The sequence below is a fragment of the Branchiostoma floridae genome, chromosome 8 (genome assembly GCF_000003815.2).
Source record: "Branchiostoma floridae strain S238N-H82 chromosome 8, Bfl_VNyyK, whole genome shotgun sequence".
Taxonomy (NCBI): Eukaryota; Metazoa; Chordata; class Leptocardii; order Amphioxiformes; family Branchiostomatidae; genus Branchiostoma; species Branchiostoma floridae.
The window spans coordinates 18373481-18396888 of record NC_049986.1 but is presented as its reverse complement, the minus strand read 5'-3'; the positions used below and the strand labels follow the sequence as shown (position 1 = coordinate 18396888).

The 23408-nt window shown below is 41.8% G+C and overlaps 1 protein-coding gene across 1 annotated transcript in view; it reads left to right on the top strand.

Annotated features, from left to right (window-relative positions):
* Positions 1 to 19286, top strand: part of LOC118421848 (roquin-1-like) — a 29271-nt gene extending 9985 nt beyond the window's left edge. The window contains exons 5-21 of the mRNA XM_035829350.1: positions 1472 to 1624; positions 2116 to 2370; positions 3005 to 3117; positions 3482 to 3655; positions 3997 to 4166; positions 7678 to 7752; positions 8228 to 8601; positions 9914 to 10132; positions 10863 to 11078; positions 11928 to 12103; positions 13380 to 13583; positions 13733 to 13756; positions 15354 to 15492; positions 16065 to 16244; positions 17325 to 17468; positions 18198 to 18380; positions 19065 to 19286. Of these exons, the coding sequence (XP_035685243.1) occupies positions 1472 to 1624; positions 2116 to 2370; positions 3005 to 3117; positions 3482 to 3655; positions 3997 to 4166; positions 7678 to 7752; positions 8228 to 8601; positions 9914 to 10132; positions 10863 to 11078; positions 11928 to 12103; positions 13380 to 13583; positions 13733 to 13756; positions 15354 to 15492; positions 16065 to 16244; positions 17325 to 17468; positions 18198 to 18380; positions 19065 to 19286 (3021 nt within the window). The remainder of the gene's footprint in view (positions 1 to 1471; positions 1625 to 2115; positions 2371 to 3004; positions 3118 to 3481; positions 3656 to 3996; positions 4167 to 7677; positions 7753 to 8227; positions 8602 to 9913; positions 10133 to 10862; positions 11079 to 11927; positions 12104 to 13379; positions 13584 to 13732; positions 13757 to 15353; positions 15493 to 16064; positions 16245 to 17324; positions 17469 to 18197; positions 18381 to 19064) is intronic.
* Positions 19287 to 23408: the final 4122 nt, after the last annotated feature.

Below are 23408 nucleotides of genomic sequence, written 5' to 3'. Positions count from 1 at the left end.
GCCGTTAGCCGCCGTGCGACTTTTGTTGACGGTCTGATTTCCCTACGTCGCCGCCTCGCTGATATTCCCACGGACATGTTTCAAGAAAAATACCCAGCAAAAAACGCTGTTCTGCGTCAAATTCTATTCTATAAAACATGTGGGACTCAGTGTTACAGTCTAAATATTTTGTAGAAGCACCGCTGTAGGAAAGAAGGTCCAAGCAATGTAAAACATCACGTAGCATGAAGTTCGCTGTCAACTGGCACACAGCACATGACTGTTTGAAACTCTAAGTCTAATCAACAGCCGTGTTTGATTGATAGCCGGCGATCCTTTGATGAAGTCGGCGAAAGGTGCGTTAGTTAGAAAATCTGCGTTTAGTTTTGATACGTAATTATAAGTTAGACAGTGGCGAGAATGATTATTTTCTCATCAATATTTCTCTTCAGAATTATTTGAACTTAATTGTACATCTAAACAATTTAGCTTACCTGTGCAATGTTTATATAACTAATGATCAGTGTACTGAAATCATGTGTAACGTATGGCTCATAGTCAATAGATCAGCATTTTCTCTATAGTGACCACCTGTCTGTAGTGGCCACATTTCTATGACTGGACTGGAATTCGAACTTGCGAAAACTGCTGTATTTTCTCCAGAGCAAATGTATGTGTTCCTAGTGCTGTTGTTGTTTGACATAAACTTTGAACATTTAAATTGTAAGTAACTTTAAACTGCCAGAGTTTCAGCCCAATAAAACACTCTCAGCGCCAGGGTATGAACAGACTGACCAGACAGACGAAAATAAATCCTCGAACAAGGTTCAATCGTATCTTCCGGGTCTGGCAGGAAGTTGTTAAACTAAAATAAGAATAGGCTCGATGGCTGATTGCATACAAAGTAAAACAGTTTAACAGTTTTACAGCTTGAAGAAAACAAACGCTCCTACAGTACCTGCACCTGCTTGATAATTATTAAATCGTATGCCCTACTTGAATAAAAAAAGTTCACTGCAATAATAAATGTACCCACATTACAAGGAGCTTATACTTTTTTAAACTTACACCTAGTTATTGTACTGAAAATTGTTAATGACATTACATGAAGTCATTCAACAATTTTCAGTCATGATGAAAATTTTCTGAATGGAAGGTGTGATTATTGTCATTTTCTGAAAAATAGAAGCAAGCTCTGTTTTTACCTGGAATCAATTCACAATAACAGTCCACTTTGGGGGATAATGTACTGTTAGGAGGATGTTCCATTTTTGCGCAGGGGTGATTTGGAACAGTCCAATGTTGCGTGGGAAGGGGTATGGCTGAAATATGCTGTATTTGCTCTTAAGCAAATGTCGGCCTTTCTAGTACGTGTATCTTTTTTTGTGAGTACGACAATTTCTGGTAAGATTGGAAGGTAAAGATTCTTCATTTGTTAAAAGCAAATGCTGGTTACTGGTTTTCATCAGATTTTTCTGTCTCTCTACCACAGTTCCGTACATATGACGGCCTGAGAAGAGAACACGACGCTCAGATTGTTCAGATAGCCATGGAGGCTGGACTGAGGATATCTCCTGAGCAGTGGTCCTCTCTTCTGTACGGGGACACGGCTCACAAGTCTCACATGCAGTCTATCATCGACAAGGTAACCACTCTCCTCTCGTGATGCAGATATGCTTTGACATGTGACAAAACTGGCTAGGAGAGACTAGAAACGGGCAAACGTCCTTGTTGTCACAAATCATTCAATATCTGAAGGTATAGTTTGCTTGTATAATCATGTGAGAAGATGTGCAGTCGTGAAAATCCATTGTGTACAATGGAACTATTGTTTTCTGTGTCACATGAAGTTTCCAAAATTCTGGTGAACACAAGAACGGAAATGTGAATTAGTAACTAATTATTAGTAGTAGTAGTAGCAAACATGTTAGATGATAGAAATGTGACAGGACTCAAATCATGGCATGTAATCCATCGTAAGTATAGACCACACATAGCCTGATTAAATCTCACTTATAGCAGCCTGCCAAACATCCGCCGGCCTCCTCTGCGGGTAGGGGCCAGTTACATCCCTGCACAGCAGAGCTTGTGTTACACAGACTAGATCACTTACAAAGTCATGTTCACCCACCACAGTTGCAGACGCCAGCGTCCTTCGCCCAGAGCGTGAACGAGCTGGTCATCGCCCTGCAGCGCTCCGGCGACCCCGCCAACCTGTCGCGCCTGCGCCCGTACTTCGACGAGCTGGCCAAGATCGACCCGAGCCCGGACAGCGAGACGCCGCTGTGGGACAACACCCGGAAGGGCATGCAGGCGGTCAAGCTGGTGGTGCAGGGCGTGGTGGACTTCATCCAGAACTACAGCGGCAACAGGAAGGGCGACTCTGCACAGGTGAGGACTGGGCGTGATCTCATTGAAGAGATTCATTTGTCACGTATGAGCACAGTTAATATGAATTTTTCTTCTAACAGTGACATACTTTTAAAGGTAAACACAAGTACCTCAAAATTTTCAATGGCTATCTGTCCGATTTACTTTTAAAAGTACATCACTGTTAGAAGAAGAATTCCTATTAACTGGGCATGATCTGTTTCAAATCACCCCAAGAGTATGAAATATTGTTTTAGGGTGATAGTGGGTCTTCAGCAGGGTTTTAGCTGCATAGTTGAGGCCCCTACGCTGGGATTTGTATCTCCTATGCTGTGGTTTGAGCCCTTATGCTGTGTTTTAACCAGCATAGGAGGCGTTTCTGATCTTCTCTTGCCCTAAAAAGGTTTAAAATGTTTTCCTTATCATTCCGTTAGAATTGTCCCTCAAGATGCAAGAGTTAGTCTTTCTTAGGGTTAAAGGCTCCCCTTCAATGCTCACACCTACGCCGCTTGCTATGCGGCTTCAGCGTGCTAATGTCCCATGAAATAATCCTGGTGAGAACCCCAATAACTCCTCAAAGCCCCAGGAATCAGAGACTAGAATGTTGTGGCAGCTACCAGTGTTTGAATTTTTCTCTACTGTTTGTTTTCCCCAGGTGACAAGTGGGAAATATAAGACCAGCATGTGCCGGGACCTGAACCGAAACGGAACCGGCTGCCCTCGTGGCATCAACTGCACATTTGCACACTCCGATGAGGAGATGTACAGGTAGGGGAGCAACATGGATCAACTCTGCTATCATCTGTTTGCATGGAACTGTGATGAAATGATTTTTGCTTTTACAATGAATTGATGCAAAAACCATGAAAAAAGATTACGTTTTCGGGACTAAAAATGCTTATGGAATTTTGTGCACCTAGAATTATTAGAGTTTTGCACCTGATATTTCCCTGTGGATACACTGATATTTGCGTTGGGTTAGGTATGTGAAGGTTCTGTTGTTCAGTGCAAGTTTTAAAGTGGCTGGTATATTCCCAAAAAATGAATGCAGAGTCCCGGTGTTGAAGTGAAGGTAAAAGTGTTGAAAATTGTTCATCGCAAAAGTTGTTTTTTTTCATTCTGTTCCGTACAGGTACCGTGCTAGGAACAGAAAAGCTGTGGAGAAAGGGACCACAAAGGAGATTCCCTCCTTTAAGGGGGAAGTGAAGAAAGGCAGCCCCCTGGTCGCCAAGGGAACGTCCTCTCCCCCTTCTCCACCACCTCCAGGCCTGGTCTCAAGGTCGACTGTCTCAGAACACAGTTCTAAGTAAGTCACTGCAGTGTGAGACCTTTCTGTCTGGTAGTGGTACACAAAGCATACGTTTTCTAATACAAAGTGCAGGTTGAAAATGGGTACTGTAAAAGTGAAAATCTTCATTTGTTGGTCGCATTTTTGGCTGTGGGCTCTACCTTGGGAACTTGAAAGTAAAACCACTGAGAACGTTTCCTCTTCTCGGTATTTGCTCCTGCAAACTTAGTCTTAAAATAATGCAAAATTCCCTTTTCTTCCTGCCGTGAAGGTAGATTACCAGAAATATTTCTCCCTTTACAGTTGTCCATTCCCGTACACAGATATTAATCGTTTGTTTTACCCACACTCCTTACCAGTGGGGTCGGTCTGAGGGAGCCGCCTGACATGCCACCGTCTCAGTCTCCACCGTCTTCGTACAGCAGACAGGCAGTGTACCCACCCAGGGTCGCATCCATGGAGCAGTACCATCACCAGCCACAAGGGGGCGCCATGAGACAGCCTCTACCCTCAGAAATGCCACCTGAACGTAAGTGTTGCACTCTTATCTTATCTTTTCTTTCGTTTCCTTTGCATTTTTGTACAAAAAAAAAGAAAAACAGCTTGAAGATAAATATGAACATATGGTCATTTTCAATGTTGAGATGTGCATATTTCATACGCAGAAGTCTTAAATGATTGAGTAAATTAATTCCATGACTTTCTACATATCTCTGCATTAATGTTGCATTCAGAATGTGTTGTTTTTCAAAGAGAACTTGCCACATGGCACTGGGTTGATGTTCAAATGATTGTAGGAAAGAAAGTTCACAATATTTCAAATAGCAGTCCTTTCTTGGATTTCCATAAGAAAGGAAAGACATGGTGACAGTCTGCGCTGACATCTCACTCAACAGGCCTGCAGTTTGTGTCATGCCTGCAAGCTGCAAGCAGGTTCTTCTGTAGGGCCTAGGGAAAAAATGTTGTGTTTCCTGTTTCAGTCCTGAAAAAGATTAGAGTCGATTAGTATGGATTTGTTTTTAATTTGACCAAAACTCTAGTGATACACACAATACAGTTTAACAAAGAAAAACTGAATTTCATGAGAACACTTAAATTTTCAAAGTCAAACTTCAATTTCCTGCATAATGGTTAATATCTGTGGATACATTTATCCTTGATTAGATAGGACCAGCAGTACTTTTTACTTGAATAGGAAGCAGGCTGAATAAGAATTCTAACTAGAAACTATGTGACTGTAATCCCCAAAAGAGTCTAGGGTCGGCAGGTTTTTCTAGGGTAGGTCGGGAAACAGGAAACACAACATTTTTTTTCTTTTCTAGGCCCTGGGTGTTAGCACTGGCTGGGGTTCCTAGCAAGTTACCAACCTCTAATGTCAGGGCAAGAAATCCATTTTTGGAAATAAGTGCACTTGAGCCCCTAACCTTAAAACTGAGGTGCACAGAAGAAAAAGTTCGGTGAACATTGTAAAGTAGAACATCAGTATAACCTAAAACCTCACTGCCTGTGTGAACTTGAGTCAAAAATTCTATAAGTAACTTCAAATTCAAATAAGTGTATTATGTAGCACATCGAACACAGTTACTCCCTGTGTTAAGAACTTGAGTCAAACTTCTATTACTAACTTTGAATTCAAATAAGTATATTATGTAACACAATCATACAACACAGGTTTTGTAACTTTTTTTGAAACCAAAATATGCTGTATTTTTGCAATAGTATTGTCACATACGTGACCCTATTCAACAGTGCATCCACTGTCAAAAGTTAGGTACACAACTCCAATTTTGGGTGCTCAAAGGTGCATTTGCTCACAGCATTTCGAGCCCTGAACAGTCAAGAGTGAATCGGTTGGTAACTTTTGCTGGCATGTCACAGGCGAATGTCTGGTAATGAGCAAGAGTGATCCAGTGTGCTGCGTATTTACCTGATGTGTTCAGTGTGTGGAGTGAATCTGCGATAATGTGATCCGTGTGATGATCTGATTGAAGGTCTGAAAAGGTGATTTGAGCATACAGGGGTTGAAATTGCCATTTCCTTAGATTTCATTCTACATGTCCTGTGAACATCCTTGTTGTCATTACAAAATTTATTTTTTTTTGTTTCAAGCCACTGGGTACTTAGTATGATATGTAAGATGATACCAGCACTTCCTCTGACAATAATATGTTGTGTCGATGTTGTGCCAAGGTATTCTCCAAGTAGAGATTACAGTCTTGGGACTAGTTGTGCGTGTGATTTCTTTCATCTGCCTCCTGACTGTAACATCTGCTTGGAGAATAGCATCAAAGAAGCATGCATTGTACATCCGTGCTTAAAAAGTTCATAAACATATTCCAAGATAATATGAGAGGTCTAGTAACTTCCAACTTACCTTTGAGTTTGTTCCATATCCACAGAAACAAAATATAGGGGAATTGCTGGGTGTGTTTTGTTAACTCTCATGACGAAATTGGTACTGTGAGCACATTTTCTTGGTCTTCTAACTTGTAATAAAGGCTGGTGGCTACATCCAAAACTGGCTGTGAATTGAACCAGCTGAGCTGGGAATGACACTTTGTTACATGGACACTTTGTAGCTCCTGCAATGGCAATTTCAACCCCTTGTCTGTTTGAGAGAGAGAGAAGGAGGTTGGAGGGAGATGGATTGTGTGATTCAGATGTTACCACTATGGCTGCGTGAATGATTCTGCAGCTGTAAGATTGGAGACTAATGTGTTTGCCACTGAACCACAGATTGAGTGGGAAACACAAAAGGAAAGAATGGGAAGTAGAATGGAAGCATGATTGTGACAAGCCTTTTAGAAAAACTGGTAGTGTCTTCATTGCATATCTTGCATTAAGCTTTACTGGTTTTGGAACCAATTTTTGGCTTGGTGGTATCAGTATGATCTTCAGTACTAGTCAGAGATGTTGAAATATTGCATTTTTGGAACCCCTGAAGTACAAATTTGTTGAAGAAAATGATACGCTCATAATGAATGACCGCTACCAAGGGAAGTGCTAGATGTCTTACCTTGTCTTTATCCTAAGTTACAACCATTAATTCATTCGTCTTTCAGATCATAGTGTGAGAAAACTCATTTATAGAAGTTTCTTCGCATGAAAAGAACTGATGGGAAAGTTTCCGCCGAAAAAAAGTGTGTGTCTTTGTATTTTAAAGGACACAATCAGATATATGACATTTGTAAATGTTGTACAGTGTATGTAGACCGGTTTTGTGACTGTCAAAAGGTGCTTCTAAAAGACTTGTTTGGTCCCGAAACACTGCAGATAAGAGAGCTACTTTGATGAGATGAACCAATGAGCCAATTTGTCAAGAAAGACAGCATAGTACATTAATTTTGTATGTATAGTCTTAAATGTTGTACGGTGTATATAGACCAGTTTTGTGACTGTCAAAATGCCCTTCTACAAGACTTGTTTGGCCCTGAAATGCTACAGATAAGAGAGCTACTTGGAACCGATGAACCAAGTTGTCAGCACAGACAGTAAAGTACATTTGTATGTATAAGCTAGATTTGGTCCCAAAGCCCTGCAGATACACATGTAAGACAGCTACTTGGATGAGATCAACCAATGAACCAAGTTGTCAGGAAAAACAGCGTAGTACATTATTGTATGCAGGGCTCTAGCCAGCTCGAAATTTTTTTCCGTCAGCCAATTCCCATTGTCGCGTAAACACTATTCCATGAGTTAGGGAGACTGAACTGAGACCTTGAAAAACGGGTTTTAATGAGATTATCGTATGCGAAAGGGCACCGACACAATAGCAAAACAAACAGTGTGTGGCTTTTACGGCCGTGGACGGCGTCCCCAAGCCGCCTGTACCTTCCACCAAGGAATTTTGTCCGTCAAGGATTGGTTTAAAAATTTTTCTGTCACACGCAGCAAATTTCCGTCAATTGACGGAAAAACGGACGCTGGCTAGAGCCCTGATTGTATGTATAGAGAAGTGAGGCACTCAGGACAGGAAAGGGGACGTACCCGCTGTGTATGTGTCGTGGTTCCAGCATGTTGACTATGGGGTTGTTTTGCAGAAGGTCCGACTTACATGGTGGAAACAGTGCAAGTGCAGATGGTGCCCGTGGAGGCAGGTTATCCAAGGGTTGTCAGTAAGTTACCGTGCGCTGCTTACCTACTCGTACCATACCGTACCACTTCTTCTTGTACCAATCAATTTTAAGGTGTAGCACCAGATGGTGATGATGAGACCATGTACAGCATGTGAGACGTAAGCTTTATTAGGTAATCAGGTAGGTACCATGTTTTTGTTACACTTAATCCTTGCGTAACACCGCCGTGTTTTGTGGTATGGTACTACTTAAAAATATCTTCCTTTTCCAGCTGTGTGAAAGTTGAGTGATGAGAGGGTAGTTTATTTACTAGCCGTATATATATTTTTGGTAAGTATGGTTGTGACGTGACATGTGACACTTCTTTCCATAGGAAAGTGTTTGAAGTGAAATGAGACCAAGAATCCTCTTTGGATCGGGTGCTCTCACATCCAAAGAAAGCAAATGGATTGCCGTGAAAGTGAACAACAGAGGTACTAACTGCGCTCTCGTTTTCTCCCTTTGTCTATTTCAGGCGGTTACTACCCTCCACAACACCCGCAGTACATGCCGCAACAACCACCGCCACCTCCCATGACCCCTCCGTATCCAGCGCAGTATCCCCCGCCAGCGTCGTATCGTCCCCAGGACCCCGCGCCGCCGCCGCCGTTCCCCCATCGACCGTACGTACAGGACAGCTACGGAAACGGTATCTACCCGCCGCCGCCGCCAGCCAACCAGTACCCGCCACAGCAGTACGCCCCGCCCATGGATAGGGGGGCCTGGCCGCGGTACTCCCTTCGGGACGACATGCCTGTCAGAGTCTCCACCAGAAGCGGATATGCTGACTACGACGGCATGGTGCACCAGTACCAAGGGCCTTACCAGGGGAGCATGTCACAGCCAATGGTAAGATTAAAATTTCATCAGTTTTAGATTTTTTCAACAAGAAAAAAATGTAGGACAGCTGTTACAATCTTGATTTATCCAGGCTATTGCTACATATATATCAAGTCAAGCAATGGCCAAGTAAGTAGATTGTTCGCCTTTGTATGTTATGAGTTCCATCCCCGGCTAAGTCATATGAAAGGCTTTAAAAACAGTACTGTCACGGTGTTTTCTCTGGTAGGGCCTAGGAAAAAAAATGTTGTGTTTCCTGTTTCCCTACCTACCCTAAAAAAACCTGCCGACCCTAGACTTTTTTTTTGGGTGGGCAGTGGAGTCACTAAGTATAGCTTCCAGTTAGAATTTTTGTTTAGCCTGCTTCCTATTAAAGTAAAACACTGCTTGTTCTATCTAATGAAGGATAAATGTATCTATCATGCACAAAATTAAAGTTTGACATTGAAAGACAAGTGTCATCATACATTTCAGTTTACTTTGTTCAACTGTATTGTAAATATGTATCACTAGAATTTTGGCCAGCCTAAAAAAAATACAAGAAAAAAAAGATAATCCCTACCTACCGACCCTAATTTTTTCACGACTGAAACAGGAAACACAACATTTTTTTTCCTAGGCCTAAGCACTCAGCAGTTAGAAAAGAATACACAACACTACCAGTAGACTAGGCTCCTGCTCCTGCTCCTGCTCCTGAGATGGGCACTGCCCGATGCACCATTTGGAGCAGAAAGGACTTAAACTTTAACTAACTGCTACACCATACGAAATGCTAACTTCTGGAACGAGAGCGAACTAAAAAAAATTGGAAAAAAACAACAGTTCTGCCAACTTAAAAATTACTTCTACCAACATAGATTAACTTTTGAGTTAAAGAGCAGGGGATTGTTGCAAGATTGACTCTGTTTTCCCTGTTAACCCCGCAGAACCTACAAAACAAAAGCCTGGAGGACCTACTATAACTAACTGCTACATGCACATTATACAAAATGCTAACTTGTTGGAGGATTAACTCTGTTTTTCCCTGTCTGCCCCACAGAGCCTACAAAGCCAAAGTCTGAAGGACCTACTATAACTAACTGCTACATGTTTTAAGAGAGAGGCTTTGAGAGGCTTTATTTATCACATCATACAAAATGTTAACTTGTTGGAGGATTGACTCTGTTTCCCTGTTTTGCCCCCACAGAACCTACAAAACAAAAGCCTGGAGGACCTATTATAATTAACTGCTACATGCTTTGAGTGAGAGGCTTTATTTATCACAACATACAAAATGCTAATTTGTTGCAGAATTGACTCTGTTTCCCTGTTTGCACCACAGAGCCTACAAAGCCAAAGTCTGAAGGACCTACAGCGTAGAAGGGACGAACTCCTGGCCCAGCTGAACCACCCTGCACACTGCATGCCCGTGGCGCGCTCCCCCTCCCCCTCCCCTTACAGCTCCCCTGCACACACGCCCCCCTCCACCCTCAACTCCAAAGCCACTCCCTTTTTCCCGCGGAAGCCAGACTACGCTGACGAGACGGAAAAGGATGGCGAGGTAATAATGATAATCTTTATATTGCAAATTCATGCCCGAGGGCTAATTGCATACAAAGTAAAGCAGTAGTGGTATACATAATCATGCTTGACAAAGAAGGAAATTGATACTCATAGATAAATCAAAAGGAAATAATGACTGATCTAAATCTATTTCTACTTAAGCTATTTGATGGGTTTGACTTCTTTTCCGCATGCAGTGACCAACAATAATAACATTGTAAATGCCACATGAAATGTGCCAATAGATTACATTCCATAAAATCCTAAGTAAAAGTTATTACGAAATTTACAAACATGCATAATCACATTTTGTTTAAAGGCTAAACACTGATTTAAATATAGCAATGACGGAGAGACAAAATGGATATAACTTATGTCGGTAAGCAATAATGCACATAGAATTTACAAGAAAAAAATTAACTGCATGTATTTTTCTGCACATGCGCAATACTAGTGACAACAGAATACTATAGCCACAGATATCGTCAGCGTGACAGAGCTGCTTTACCGCAAATTCAAAATCACCACGAATATTTTTTTATGGCAGTAAGAGACTACAATGCATGGTGCTACCGCTAACTTAAAACCACCACGAAAAGTCCTTTTCCCGCTACCGCGAAATTAAATCCCCGCAAACTTAAATGCATTTACAGTATTTGATTGCTCTAGGAACAAAGGAGAGTTCGTGTCTCATGTTCTTACTCTTTGTTATTGGCAATTCTTGACAGGTGCAGTCGGACAGCACAGAGCAGGCGAAGGAGTACAGCCCGTGGTCGAGCGGGACCCTGATCCAGACGAAGGACGTCATGCCGCACACGGCCACTCCCTCCTCCTCCTCGACGACCGTGGTGTCCAGCTCGCAGTCGTCTTTCAGCAGGAACTACCCGACAGAGAGCTCGCTCGTGACGGAGATCCGCCGCCTCTCGGACGAGGCGCTGGCACAGGTCCTTATTTTTTGTTTGTTTAGACCACACCAAATTTATTTGTTGCTCCTCGGATTTTTTCAGAAAAAAATGGGACGGGCAAGGCGAAAAAAAAAAAAATTTTATAATGAATCAAGGAAGTCAGAGGTTATTGATCATATGTAACAACAGAACAACATTACCTAAAACAAGTAGAGAAATATTCAATATCCTTCTATCGTGTCTTGAATCCATATCTGTCCACCTAGGTGAACATATATAATGCTGTACAGAAGAGAAATCATGTCATAGCAATGTAAAATGCATTGTGCCACCATATTCTGTATTCAATGTTTTTATTAGTACACTAGTGTAGATAGTTAATAGTTGTTAGTCATATACGTTATTTGCCATACATTGTACCTGACTTCCAATCGTTGTGCAGTTGATTTTAAACTTGATTTTAAAAATGTTTAGGTCCTGGTATGGGAGGACCTGAACTACCTGGGTGGGTAGGACCAGCTGTTAACACTTAACAGCAGCATGTAAATGTCAGATTATATATCATTTTAACTCATGTATATCATTATATCATGTGATTACTATTTTATATACTTCATATTACTTCTTACTACACCCAATCCCCTCAATCTCGGAAGTTAGGCAACGTGCAGTCTGGCAAGTACTTGGATGGGGACCACCAAGGAAGAGTGGGTGCTGTAGCCCGACCGAGAATTCACGAAGATGCTGTAGCCTGACCAAGAATTCGCCTTTCAGAAGGGACGCAAAACGGGGGATCTGTGTTCGAGGAGGTACTCAAACAAAAATTGGGTACTTAATGGCTTAATGGCAGATATTTATTTAGCTATCTATTTATTTTGAAATGTTTAGGTCCTGGTACGGGAGGACCTGAACTACCTGCGTGGGCAGGACCAGCCGGGGTACCTCATCCGTCAGGAGGTGCAGCGCCGCACGCTCGAGCGCGCCAAGGAGCTGGAGGACGACCTCATCCCCTTCTCCAGCACCCCCATGGTGTCCAAGTACGGCCCCATCTCACGCACAGCCAGGTTGGTTTGGTTTGGTTTGGTTTGTATTGGAGTATATAGTAGAGTGGACTCATCCCCTTCTCCAGCACCCCCATGGTGTCCAAGTACGGCCCCATCTCCCGCACTGCCAGGTTGGTTTGGTTTGGATTGGAGTATATAGTAGAGTGGACTCATCCCCTTCTCCAGCACCCCCATGGTGTCCAAGTACGGCCCCATCTCCCGCACTGCCAGGTTGGTTTGGTTTGGTTTGGTTTGGATTGGAGTATATAGTAGAGTGGACTCATCCCCTACTCCAGCACCCCCATGGTGTCCAAGTACGGCCCCATCTCCCGCACTGCCAGGTTGGTTTGGTTTGGTTTGGTTTGGATTGGAGTATATAGTAGAGTGGACTCATCCCCCTCTCCAGCACCCCCATGGTGTCCAAGTACGGCCCCATCTCACGCACAGCCAGGTGGGTTTGGTTTATTGAGATCTCTATTAGTCAGGGTTGGACAAGTTTTCTAAAATTCACTCAATTGGGCAAATACATAAAAAATTTACTTACCCAAACCAATTTTTCACTTGCCCCAAATTCAAATGTCACTTCCATATGCATTTTCACTTTCAGCAATGGAATTATCATCATTGCCTCTATGTTTCTCTGTTGACCATTGCTTGATGTCATGACTGTTAATAGAAACAAGTATGTCAAAATCTCACTCAATGGAAAAATGTTACTTGCTCAATCGGCAAGTGGGGTAGGTCATGCACTTGCCCGATCAGCACTTTCTCTTGCCCTGGACAATAGGGCTAGTGGACTTGTCCAACTTTGCTAGTAATAAATCACTAGTCTTCCTTGAGTCCATATTAAAATATATAGAAATATAACAACAGAAATATACAACAAATCATAACTCGTACCGGACGCTAGAGCTGCAACCTCAACTTTCAAAAAACTAGCAACACCGAAGCGATAGACGAACGAGTGTGGAATTAACGAGCTAATGAATATTATTTGTTTTCATTATTATTATTTATTTAGCATGCCTCTATTCTCTGTATTATCGATAGAATTTTTGTATTAACATTATTATTTGACCCCTGATACTTCTTCAAGCTCAACCTCCACAAAAAGCGGCCCAGATGGCCGAATGAAGTATTTTCGAGTATAAATAAAGGCACAAACAAACAAACTTTGAACTAAAAAAAAAGCAAACATAGGGTGAACTGAAAATCAGTGATGGACATACGTCAAGTAAAATGAAATAAATCAACTGTGTACTTATTTAATATACAACAAAATGTGTATTTGAATTAGGGCCATGATACGGAACACCGGACCATACCAATCCAACGCCATCGCGGGGAACACCAGCACTGTGTCCGTCAAGTCCACGGAGAACCTGATCCAGTCCACGCACGAGCGAGTCCACAGCCCCACCGACCCGGAGGATCAGGATAGCAGATACGCCAAGAAGCCGGCGGTTAGCATGTACCGCGGCGTGTGGAACATCACCGACAGGTAAGGCCAGTCTTGCGAAGTCGAGCTTTCCTTCCTCGTGTCTTTGCCGGTTTGTTTCGTCACCAGTCCTGGTTTGCCTTTTGATTTGACACTTGCTGTGTGTGAATCAATCAACCTGTTGACCTGTCTCGGCCTTGTGTATGTTTCAGAGAGGATCCGTCCCAAAACACTAGGTTAGTTCACTTCTCCCTCCTCCCTCTTGCATGGCCCCAGGAAGGGATGGTAGTCCAGGTAAAACCCTTGCCAAGGCTGTCCCAGGTCCTCTGCAGAAATGGACAGGTTTTGAACGTTGACAAAACGTCAAACGCTTTCTTACTGGTAGTAAGAATCCCTTCGTAGTTGATTGACATAGCCTAATTGAAAAATTCCCTATTGTGTTTTGTTTTTTCTCAGATGCATTAAATCAAATGCTGAACACACGGATAGAGAAACTGGTTAAGCGCTATTCTGTGGCTTAGTTTTAAGTTGCTTTGATTGGCTGGCATTAACATTATTTTGCTTGATTGCTCTGACGTGAAGTGAATGTTGTCAAATCTCGTTGCCACATTTGTAGGCAGCTGACCTCAGTGTTGTTGCTACTAACAGCCAGCAACGCAATGCTAGCTTTTATTTTGACTTTTATGTTTTTTACCTGACCATGTTGTACAATGCTTAAGTGGAGTACAGATGTATTGAATTGGAGTTTTCAAGATGATTGCAAGCTTGCCTGGTCACCATCCTTACCTGGTTTGAAGAAAGGGAAACTCAGAGAACTGGTGCTTGTTGGGTGAAGGTGTCCCAGCTCAGTCTGAATCGGGGAAGGGACCAGGGCTGTCTTCAGGACCCATCCGTCCTTCCGTCCTGGGACAGAAATTTGCTTGTTGAATTGGAACAGAAAATAATTTTACCCCATCTATTCCAAACAAAGCTGTTGGAAATGTACTTTCATAAGCTTAAACAGACATATTTAACCAAGAAAATCAACAACATGGGCTCTCAAACAATGAGTGGGACGGAAAAAAAATTTAAAGCTGGAGACAGCCCTGGGCAGGACATACATGTAGCAGACACAATTCGTATGTACTAATTTGCTTTAAGACGAGTTATTTGAACAGAGCTATATAATCATGTTTGGCACACAGATTGCTACTGTTTGAATAACAGGGCTCGAAATACTGGGGTCTGTCCACCCAGGTGCACCCAAAATTGGAGCTGTGCACCCAATTATTTTCTGTGGGTGCACAGGGTACACCCAAATATTTTCTTATGTTTATATATGTAAAAATATCAAAATACTAGTATACATCATATTCTTGACATCTGAGTGTTAGAAAGATAATAAAAATGTCTGTTATGGTACTTGTTTAAGAATTTGATGGCTTGTAACTAAGTTTTATTATTATATCATTACGTAAATTTAAGTGGTGCACCCAAAAATTTTTTGGTGCACCCATTTTTTTAACCTGGGTGCACCAGTGCACCTAATCCCAAAAATGATCTTCGAGCCCTGAATAACATTTCAAGACAGCAGATTGTAAAACATATTTTCTTATATCATAGCTGCATACATGAGGATGACACAAATTCGTGACTTTGTTGGATTATTGTGTATGTATGGTTACGTAGTTTTTATTGTTTACTTACGGGTGTTTGTGTGTGTGGCAACTTTTCCATCAGTGGAAAAACTATCCTGAGCTGGCGCATGTCATGTAACTATACCTATGTAAGCAACTTAAGCAAATGCAGAATTGGTTTTCATCGGAGAATGAGGCATAATTCTTTACCCTGCAGAATAAATAATCTCCCAAGCGCTCCGGTGGTGACGTCGCGTGCCTCGGGCACGTCCACGGTAGAGCGAGAGCAGCTGAAGCTGGAGCTCCGACAGATCAACAACCAGATCAACTCCCACCAGCAGCAACAGCAGATCCAGGTCAGGGGTTTTGTGTTGTTGTTGTTGTCATTGTTGTTGTTAGACTTGTAGTACCTAGTGGCACATAGGGCAACAAGTTTCCATGCTGTTTCAGTAACAGATTTTTATAGGGAGGAGTTGTTAGCCCATCCTCTGTTCCTGATTTTTCAAATGCTTGAAATACTCAGTTGCAAACTTAACCACATTTTGCTTGGTGCAACTTAATTTTAAACCCAGATAGTACAGTGCGCAACCTGAAATTTTGCAGTTGGAACACTGCTTTTCCCCCACTATGTGCATAAGCTTTTGTGTTCATTACTTGATGAGATAAAACATACTTGTAACTGGAAGAAAAGATAATGGATAAGTAGTAACTTGGAAATGGGGCAACCTGAAATGTGGATGGTGCAACCTTTCTTAAGACAGTTGAAGACTAGTAGCATTCCTGGTCAATCAGAACTTTATGCTTGTCAGAGGATGTGCTCCCCAGGGTATGGGCATCTTTAGGGCATCCAGTTTCTTATTGTTTTTAGAACAGCAGGTCCAAAAGAGACATGGACACATCCCTAACTTAAATCTTGTGCCTGTTACAGGAGGCTAAGAACGCCATGCTGCTGAAACGTGAGCAGGACGCGCTGGCCTGGCTGAAGAGCAGCGTGTCCGACAAACAGCTGAACGACGACCAGCGGCTGGCGTACGAGCTCCAGCGGATCGAACTTGGCATTCGCGAGAAGGAGAGAGAGCTGCAGAGGGTGGGAATGAAAGACAAACAGGTGGATAACATATACTGTAATTCCTGATTTTTTCAATGTCCCTTTATATTCAGGGTTTTCACGGTAACGACCATAATGTTAACTTACCATTACTGATAACAAATAAATCACAGACTTTTTTTACATGCACCTGCTGCTACCTTAAACATTTAGTTCCTAGAACAAGTTAGATTTTCAGAGACCCTGAAAGTTTGGTACTGAGAAGACAAACAGGTGGATAACATATTAGTCTGAATTGTTGTCACTAATTTACTTACCAAAGTCTCAGTATCCCAGAAATTGCTGATGTTATCCATACTACAACATTTACTAACTTACAGCATTAATTTTTTTTGCAAATTATACGTCATGAACAAATCCACAGTAGTCACTTGAATGCTTTGCTGAAAATTTGTTCGTTGTTAGCCAATCTTCTACTAGTGACCAGCTCTACTATCACCTGGCCAGTGTTGTTGGTCTCTTAATTTTTCCTATTGAAGGAAGTATAAAGTACTGTAAATGCATTTAAATTCACGGGGATTCAATTTAGCGTTAGCGGGAAAATTGAGTTTTTGTGGCGGTTTTAACTTCGCAGTAGCACCATAGACTGTAATAGAAAAGCTACATGTATCATGGAAAATGTAGCCACCGCGAAAAACCTCAAACATTTCTGCATTTACAGTATCTTTAGTCACGAAGTCTGAATATTTGTTGACGTTCTGCATCTGAACTGTGTATAGTTGTCCTTTGTTCTTAGTTCTCTGCCATGTACACTTCCCCACTTAGAGAGGAATGGAGATTTGGACATAGACAGTGCAAATTTCAAACACAGATTTAATGTAATGTTCAAATGTGGTCACAAAGGCTGTCTGTACATATGTAAATATGTTTTGTGACCGCATCTGAACTGTGAGCAGCAACACCTGTCCTGCAGTACAATGTGAACCAGTCAGAATTGCCCTGAAGGAGGTGACAGACAGTCACCGAATTGTCGGTGAGAATAAAGCAGTGGTTGTGTAAAAAAAGTCTCTAAATTCAGTGACATACCAACCTGATGAAACTACATGTTTTCATGGATATTTGTTGTCCTATCTCTCCCAGTGGAAGACCCTGCCCAGAAGTCAGGACGACACCGCCAGCGACTTCGAGATCGCTCGCCAGCTTCAGGAGTTTGAGAACGGTCACCGGTCCAAGCCGGGCTCCGATTCTACCGACAGGAACAGACATGCTGTTCAAGACGACCTGGTCAGTTCAACTTATGCCATTTTTTTCCTTTTCTTGTTCTTTACTGATCTATTTCTATCCACTGGAGTGTTTTGGAAAGAAATTGTTTTTGAGAGATTTGAAAATGTGCCAGGAAATATAACCAGGACCCACACTTAGTAGGAATCATCCCAGGGTGAATAGATCAAATAAATCTGCCCAGATATGCAGCTTAAACGCAAAATTTGACCATAGAAACTTCGTAGACATGAATATGAACCCTACTCTACTTCGCTCTTGTTATTTTCTTAAACCGGTAAGCACCAAAACATGTTAACGCCTGCTGATATTATCTGTTAATTACTAATCGGTCCAAGATCCGGTCAACTGATTTTTTTCAGGTCCATTTTCAGACTGGTCCAACCAGAAAAAATGCCCACCCCTATTACTGGGTATGCAATACAAACAAACTGGATTTCTCAACAAAAAACAGTTACTCGAGTCACTGGATATGATTTTGGAAACAGTCAGACATTTCAAACAAGATCTGTTGTTTTTGTCAGTGACACTGTTGCTTGAGTATCTGCTTTTTGGCATATCTTATCTGGATGTCTAATCTTCATTGCCGAAACTGAATTTCTGCCGGACATTGCAGGAAGCGAACGACTACGGTGTGGCCCTGGAGGCTGGTCAACATGGAAAACTGCCCACCCCTAGTACTAGTACTGTCTATGCAATACAAAGAAAGTGAATTTCTGTCTGACTTTTCAGGAAGCGAACGACTACCGTGTGGCCCTGGAGGCGCAGAAGGCGGAGGAACTGTCGGAGATCGAGTACCAGCTCCGACGCGAGGCCGAGCGCAAGCAGCGCCTGGCCCAGGAGCGGGAGAGACTGGACCAGGAAGAACGGGATCGCCGCCTGGCCGAGCACCTGGCGTACAGTGAGGTGGGTACAGTCAGGCTGTTTGTGGAAACTAAAAATAGAAATGTATATAACACAAAAAATTCAAACCCTTTATATCGTTTTGAACTTGATGTCATTGGTCTTGATGAAAGAAACCGAATGGTTTTATTTTAACTAAATCGTGCGTACCGTTAGTGAGTTATGGCCATTAAAAGGTACGAAAATTAGCCTTAAGTTCGGTAAGGATCGGTAAAATTGTCAAAAGTCATATATTTATAGTAAGATGGGCACAGTGAGGGGCTATCATCACATTTCTAAACCAGGACCTGGCCAGGCTGTTTCTGGAAACGAAAAATAGAAATATATACATAGAAATATACACATATAATGCCCACGACTATTCACTTAACGTCTTGTGTAGTTTGGTGTCTTTTACTGTATATCATATTGAGGCACGGGATGCTGTTTGAACAGTCTATTTCCAACTTCTATCCAGTAGCTTGTAATAAGTAACTGCAGGTTATGTATTGACATCTTTTGGCTTAGGTAAAGTTTATGGAGAAAACTTTTTTTTTCTGTTGACCACTGTTGTGCAGCCTGATTATCTAGCCAAAATGATACCAATACAAAACTCACACAGATGTGAATATACTCAAGTATGTAAGTGTGAACCGGTCCTTACCTTGCCTATTTATTACCTGGATATCTAACCTTCATCAATGACACCTCCCACAGGTAGGGTACCAGCACCAGACCTCAGACAGACCCTCATACGCCAGCGCTGTAGCGGACAGAAGGGTGCGGGTAAACGGTGTGCACGGCGCCGTACGGGACCTGCAACTGGCACCCAGGATTTCCACGGGTCAGGACACCGTTGTCACTTCCTCCGTGGCGAGAGCCAAGCCCTGCACGCTACCAAGCAACGTGGTGGAAGACAGCAGTGTGGGTGTGCACTAGATGAGTTACTTTAGGTTCACGTAGTCTTTGAATCGCTTGACAGGTGTGTGGGTCATGAGAGAGTGGAAACTTTTCCCACACAACCACAGAGATCATTTACTAGCCAATAATAATAAAATAGAAGCTACCTGGCACAAATGAATCTAGCCAAATATCGGGTAAAATCTGTGGTTGTGTGAAAATGATCTTTGGTGACGTTTATTTAAAACTTGCTGTGTGTAAAAAAAGGTATGTGATATTTATATTACAAGGATAGCTTGCACATGTACATATCAAGCACTTACATTTAAGATCTGTTTGGTTGGTGGATGTAAGTGTATCTCCAAACACTAGAATATCATGACTAGATTTGCGGAAACTTGTAGACATATGACAACCTGCTCCATTCTTAATGGCGCTATACTATAATAGCCTTGCCAGAATATTCTTAAAGAAAACAATGGAACATTTCTAAAGCTGTTAAACAGTCATTGAATGTAGGAAGTTAAGATGCTTCAGGACTTGAAAAATCTACTGCGAGTTATGTTTCCAAAGGAAGAGCGCTGCATTGGTATTGCCATTGAAGGTGTAAGACGAATTCTTCTGAAAATGTGTGATTGAATTGAAAAAGTAGATCGCTTTGTATCCATGCTGTGAAGTAGTGGGAATCCACTTTGCTCTGTCTGTAAAGTGAACATTTGTTTAATTCACATTTTTTTGTTATAACCCATTTCAAGCTAACAATGATTCTCAGTGCTGTGGTGTTATGGGGAATCAGAAAGTTATGCAAGTTTATTTATAACGAGAAAAATGTAAACGACAAATTGAGATATTTCAGTCTTATTAATAAGAAGATATGCGCCTTATCCTTTGTGCTAAATTGAAACTCATTTAATGAAAAAATGAGATAAATCCACTTGCATTACTTTCTGACTCAACCTTGTATATGAAGGTGACGTACAAAGTCTGTGGTGTGTTGGATCTTCAGATATTATATGTCACTTTGTTTTACCTTGCTTCCCTTTAAAACTTGAAAGCTAGACCAAGCAGGATTTTTGCCTATTCTTGGATGATAGATTTTTGTCAAAAATACCTATTTCGCTTTGGCATTTTTGTAGTATTCTACTTGTAACAAATGCAACTGCTAAGAAGTAACCGCAGCATAATCGCTTTTTTTCAAAACAACATATCTTTGAAGGTGTACACTAACCAAGTTGGCTGTTGATGATACAACATGTATGTTGTTATGTTGGGGAGTTACCTTATCAGAAATGTATTGACATTGCGCTATCAATGGTTATATAATTAGGAGAAAAATCTTGCAAACAGTACTTGTATTTTTACAGGGCTCTAAATACCGCCTGCATATGCAGTTAATTGCAGGTAAAACTGCAGCTGTGCAGGTATTTCTGGTGTCTACCTGCACCTAACCTGCACTGGTCCATATACTGGGTTTTATACATGATGCCCTATGATGTACATGTAGGTGAATGTGGATTGTTATTTGCTGCATTGACTGTTACCACCTAATAGTATAAGGTATTTTAAAAAAATAGCAATTTTTAGTATAATCCATATTTCCTCAATTCGTTTGTCTGGTGCAGGTAATTTTCAATGGTACCTGCACCAGTGCAGAAAAAAGTATTTCGAGCCCTACTGTATGAATGTGACCAAGCTGCTTTGTAGTTAGCTCCTGGATACGTCATGTCTAAGCAGCATTGAACGAAAACTGCATGGTACAAATGATCAAACTAATCAAATGTACAAAACAATAAGAGCTTTTACAAAGTTACTGCTTAAAAGTGCCCTGTATATAGTGGCACTTATTGTCGGCTTTCTTTTGGGAAGTATTTACCATTGTACTGCATTCATGTCAGAGATGCTCACATGAGCCTGAAAAAAATGTGCTAATTTTTTTCGTAGACACATTTTGGTGCCGTCAACATTCATTTGACGACCACCAGAACATTAAAAAAAGGTACTCGTTAGGCCACACCATGATATCCTTGGTTTGCTGACATTTCAAGCTAAAGATTTAGATTAAACAAGAAAACTTGAGTCAGCAGTTTTTTCTTTAAAAGCCAGTAACCAGGTAATTGAATCATTGTGGCCTTAGAGACTGACTGTACAGACTAGAAACTGTACAGGACTTAAAATGCACACTTCATGTTTCAGGGGAACTCTCATGTAAGCATCATTTTAATTCTATGTGCATGGCACACTAGTGTAAGGTGTTGTCAGGTGAAGGTAGTATACAATAAAGGGTGATTTTTGTACAAGACACTTGTGTGTTTGGGTGTTTGTTCTCGTTAAATATCATTTTCAAGAGCCAACTACACTAGTAATTCAATTCAATTTTATTGAGAATCAACTAGTAGTTTGAAGCATGTTGACTGAATTGTGTAAAACTAAATGTAACTGCCACTCTTACGACAAACTAATAGTTTCGTTTATCAACACATTAGCTTTCTTGCAAAAAGCCAGTCTTGTTATCTCAATAAGAAAATTAGGTACTGTTTTGGGTGTAGTGTCTGTTTTGTGCACATCTGTTGTCAGCAGTAACTCACGAACCTCTGGATGGATTGTGATGATATTTGGTTTGCTAACCACGGATTAGCAAGCGAAAGGATTGAGCCAGCGGTCACTATGGAGGATGGTACTCAGGCTAATTTGGTTTGTGTGTAGGTGTTAGTCTTGGTTTGATATGGGCCCCCCTGGTGCGTGACCTTGTTCACGTTTAGAGGTCAATCTGTCGGACATTGCCGTGTTGATTGCAAGATAAATTAGTAAAGTGTTCTGTTTACAACACCTTTGACCTCATTAAGCCTCCAATGAATTGTCGCAAACAACTTTATTTTCCTGGTGCAAACACGGTGTGAAACCTCTCTACAGGACGCCCTTTGTTCTCTGCCAAAGCTCCGCATTTCGTCCCCATCTAAGATATAATTATAAACGTTGCTAGAACACCTGGTTGCCATGGCTACGGTGACGCGAGGCGCGGATGACCGATAACGCAGCTTTGTGCGGTTCAGAGACTGGGTAAACGGACGGGTGAAAGAAACCCGTCTGCGCACACTGAGTAAACTGACTACCTGCTACACCGTACAGAGGGTTATCCCAAGCCCTACACTGTATCTGTATAACCGGTATAACCGCCCTTCACGCAATACACCAGCTTCGCAGGCGCGCGGCGCGGCAGCAGCTGGTTATATTAACCTCCACCAGGCCTTCCTACTGGGGCGCGGTCATCGTCGGCTAAAGAATAGGGAAATTGGCCAGGGGAGTCAGTCCACGTTAAGGTTAATGTTTCCCCGACTTCTCTGGTAGCTACTCCTCTGGCCAATTATTCTCCCTATAATAATCTATAAGCAGCGTAGTACATTTAATTGAACGACCTGTCACACATAGCCTTAGCACATCTGATTGCAGGTGTGAGGATATGCATAGTGCTTGATGGCAACGAATCCCACTCTGTGGTTGCTGTAGGAAGTACGAATTTTAAAACACATCCAGCCGAGGTTGATGACTCCGGTACTTTAAAGCATGGCTATTTCTTGTGTCTTATTCCTCTATGAAAAATAGAGTTATTGTTTTCAATGTGTCTGTGTGTTTGTCTGCTAGGCAGTATATGTTTCCGAATATTTGTCAGTATGAATGGATTACGACGATGTTTGTTATGCTGGTAGGTCTTTTGTGTGCGTCTTTGCACCAGAAGTTACCGTTTCTGTATCTTTTTTTGCCTGGATATGTAATGGTTTTGATTTTTTGGTGGCTTTTCATGTTCGGAAGAAGAGGTTTGAACTCACTACTTGCTTGCTCTGGTCCTTGTCTGAGCTGACATTACGTACTTAGCAGTTGGTATACACTAGATGAATACTTTACGAAAGGCGGGGAAGACTGTCCTCCATTGCATACACACACACGCACACAGAGGCACGCCTATCTAAATTTGTCATGACGTGGACGTTTTCACACAAGTTTCGGGGGTTGCGATGTAATATGAAGTCACTTCTGAATTTCTCTGGGTCATCTAAGCTTCATTTGATCGATTAACTCTTATCACAACTTTGAGCAGGTAAAAACAGAGCGTTCGGATTTCATACAGAAAAATTGGACCAAACAGTATCACACAGTGCACCCCTA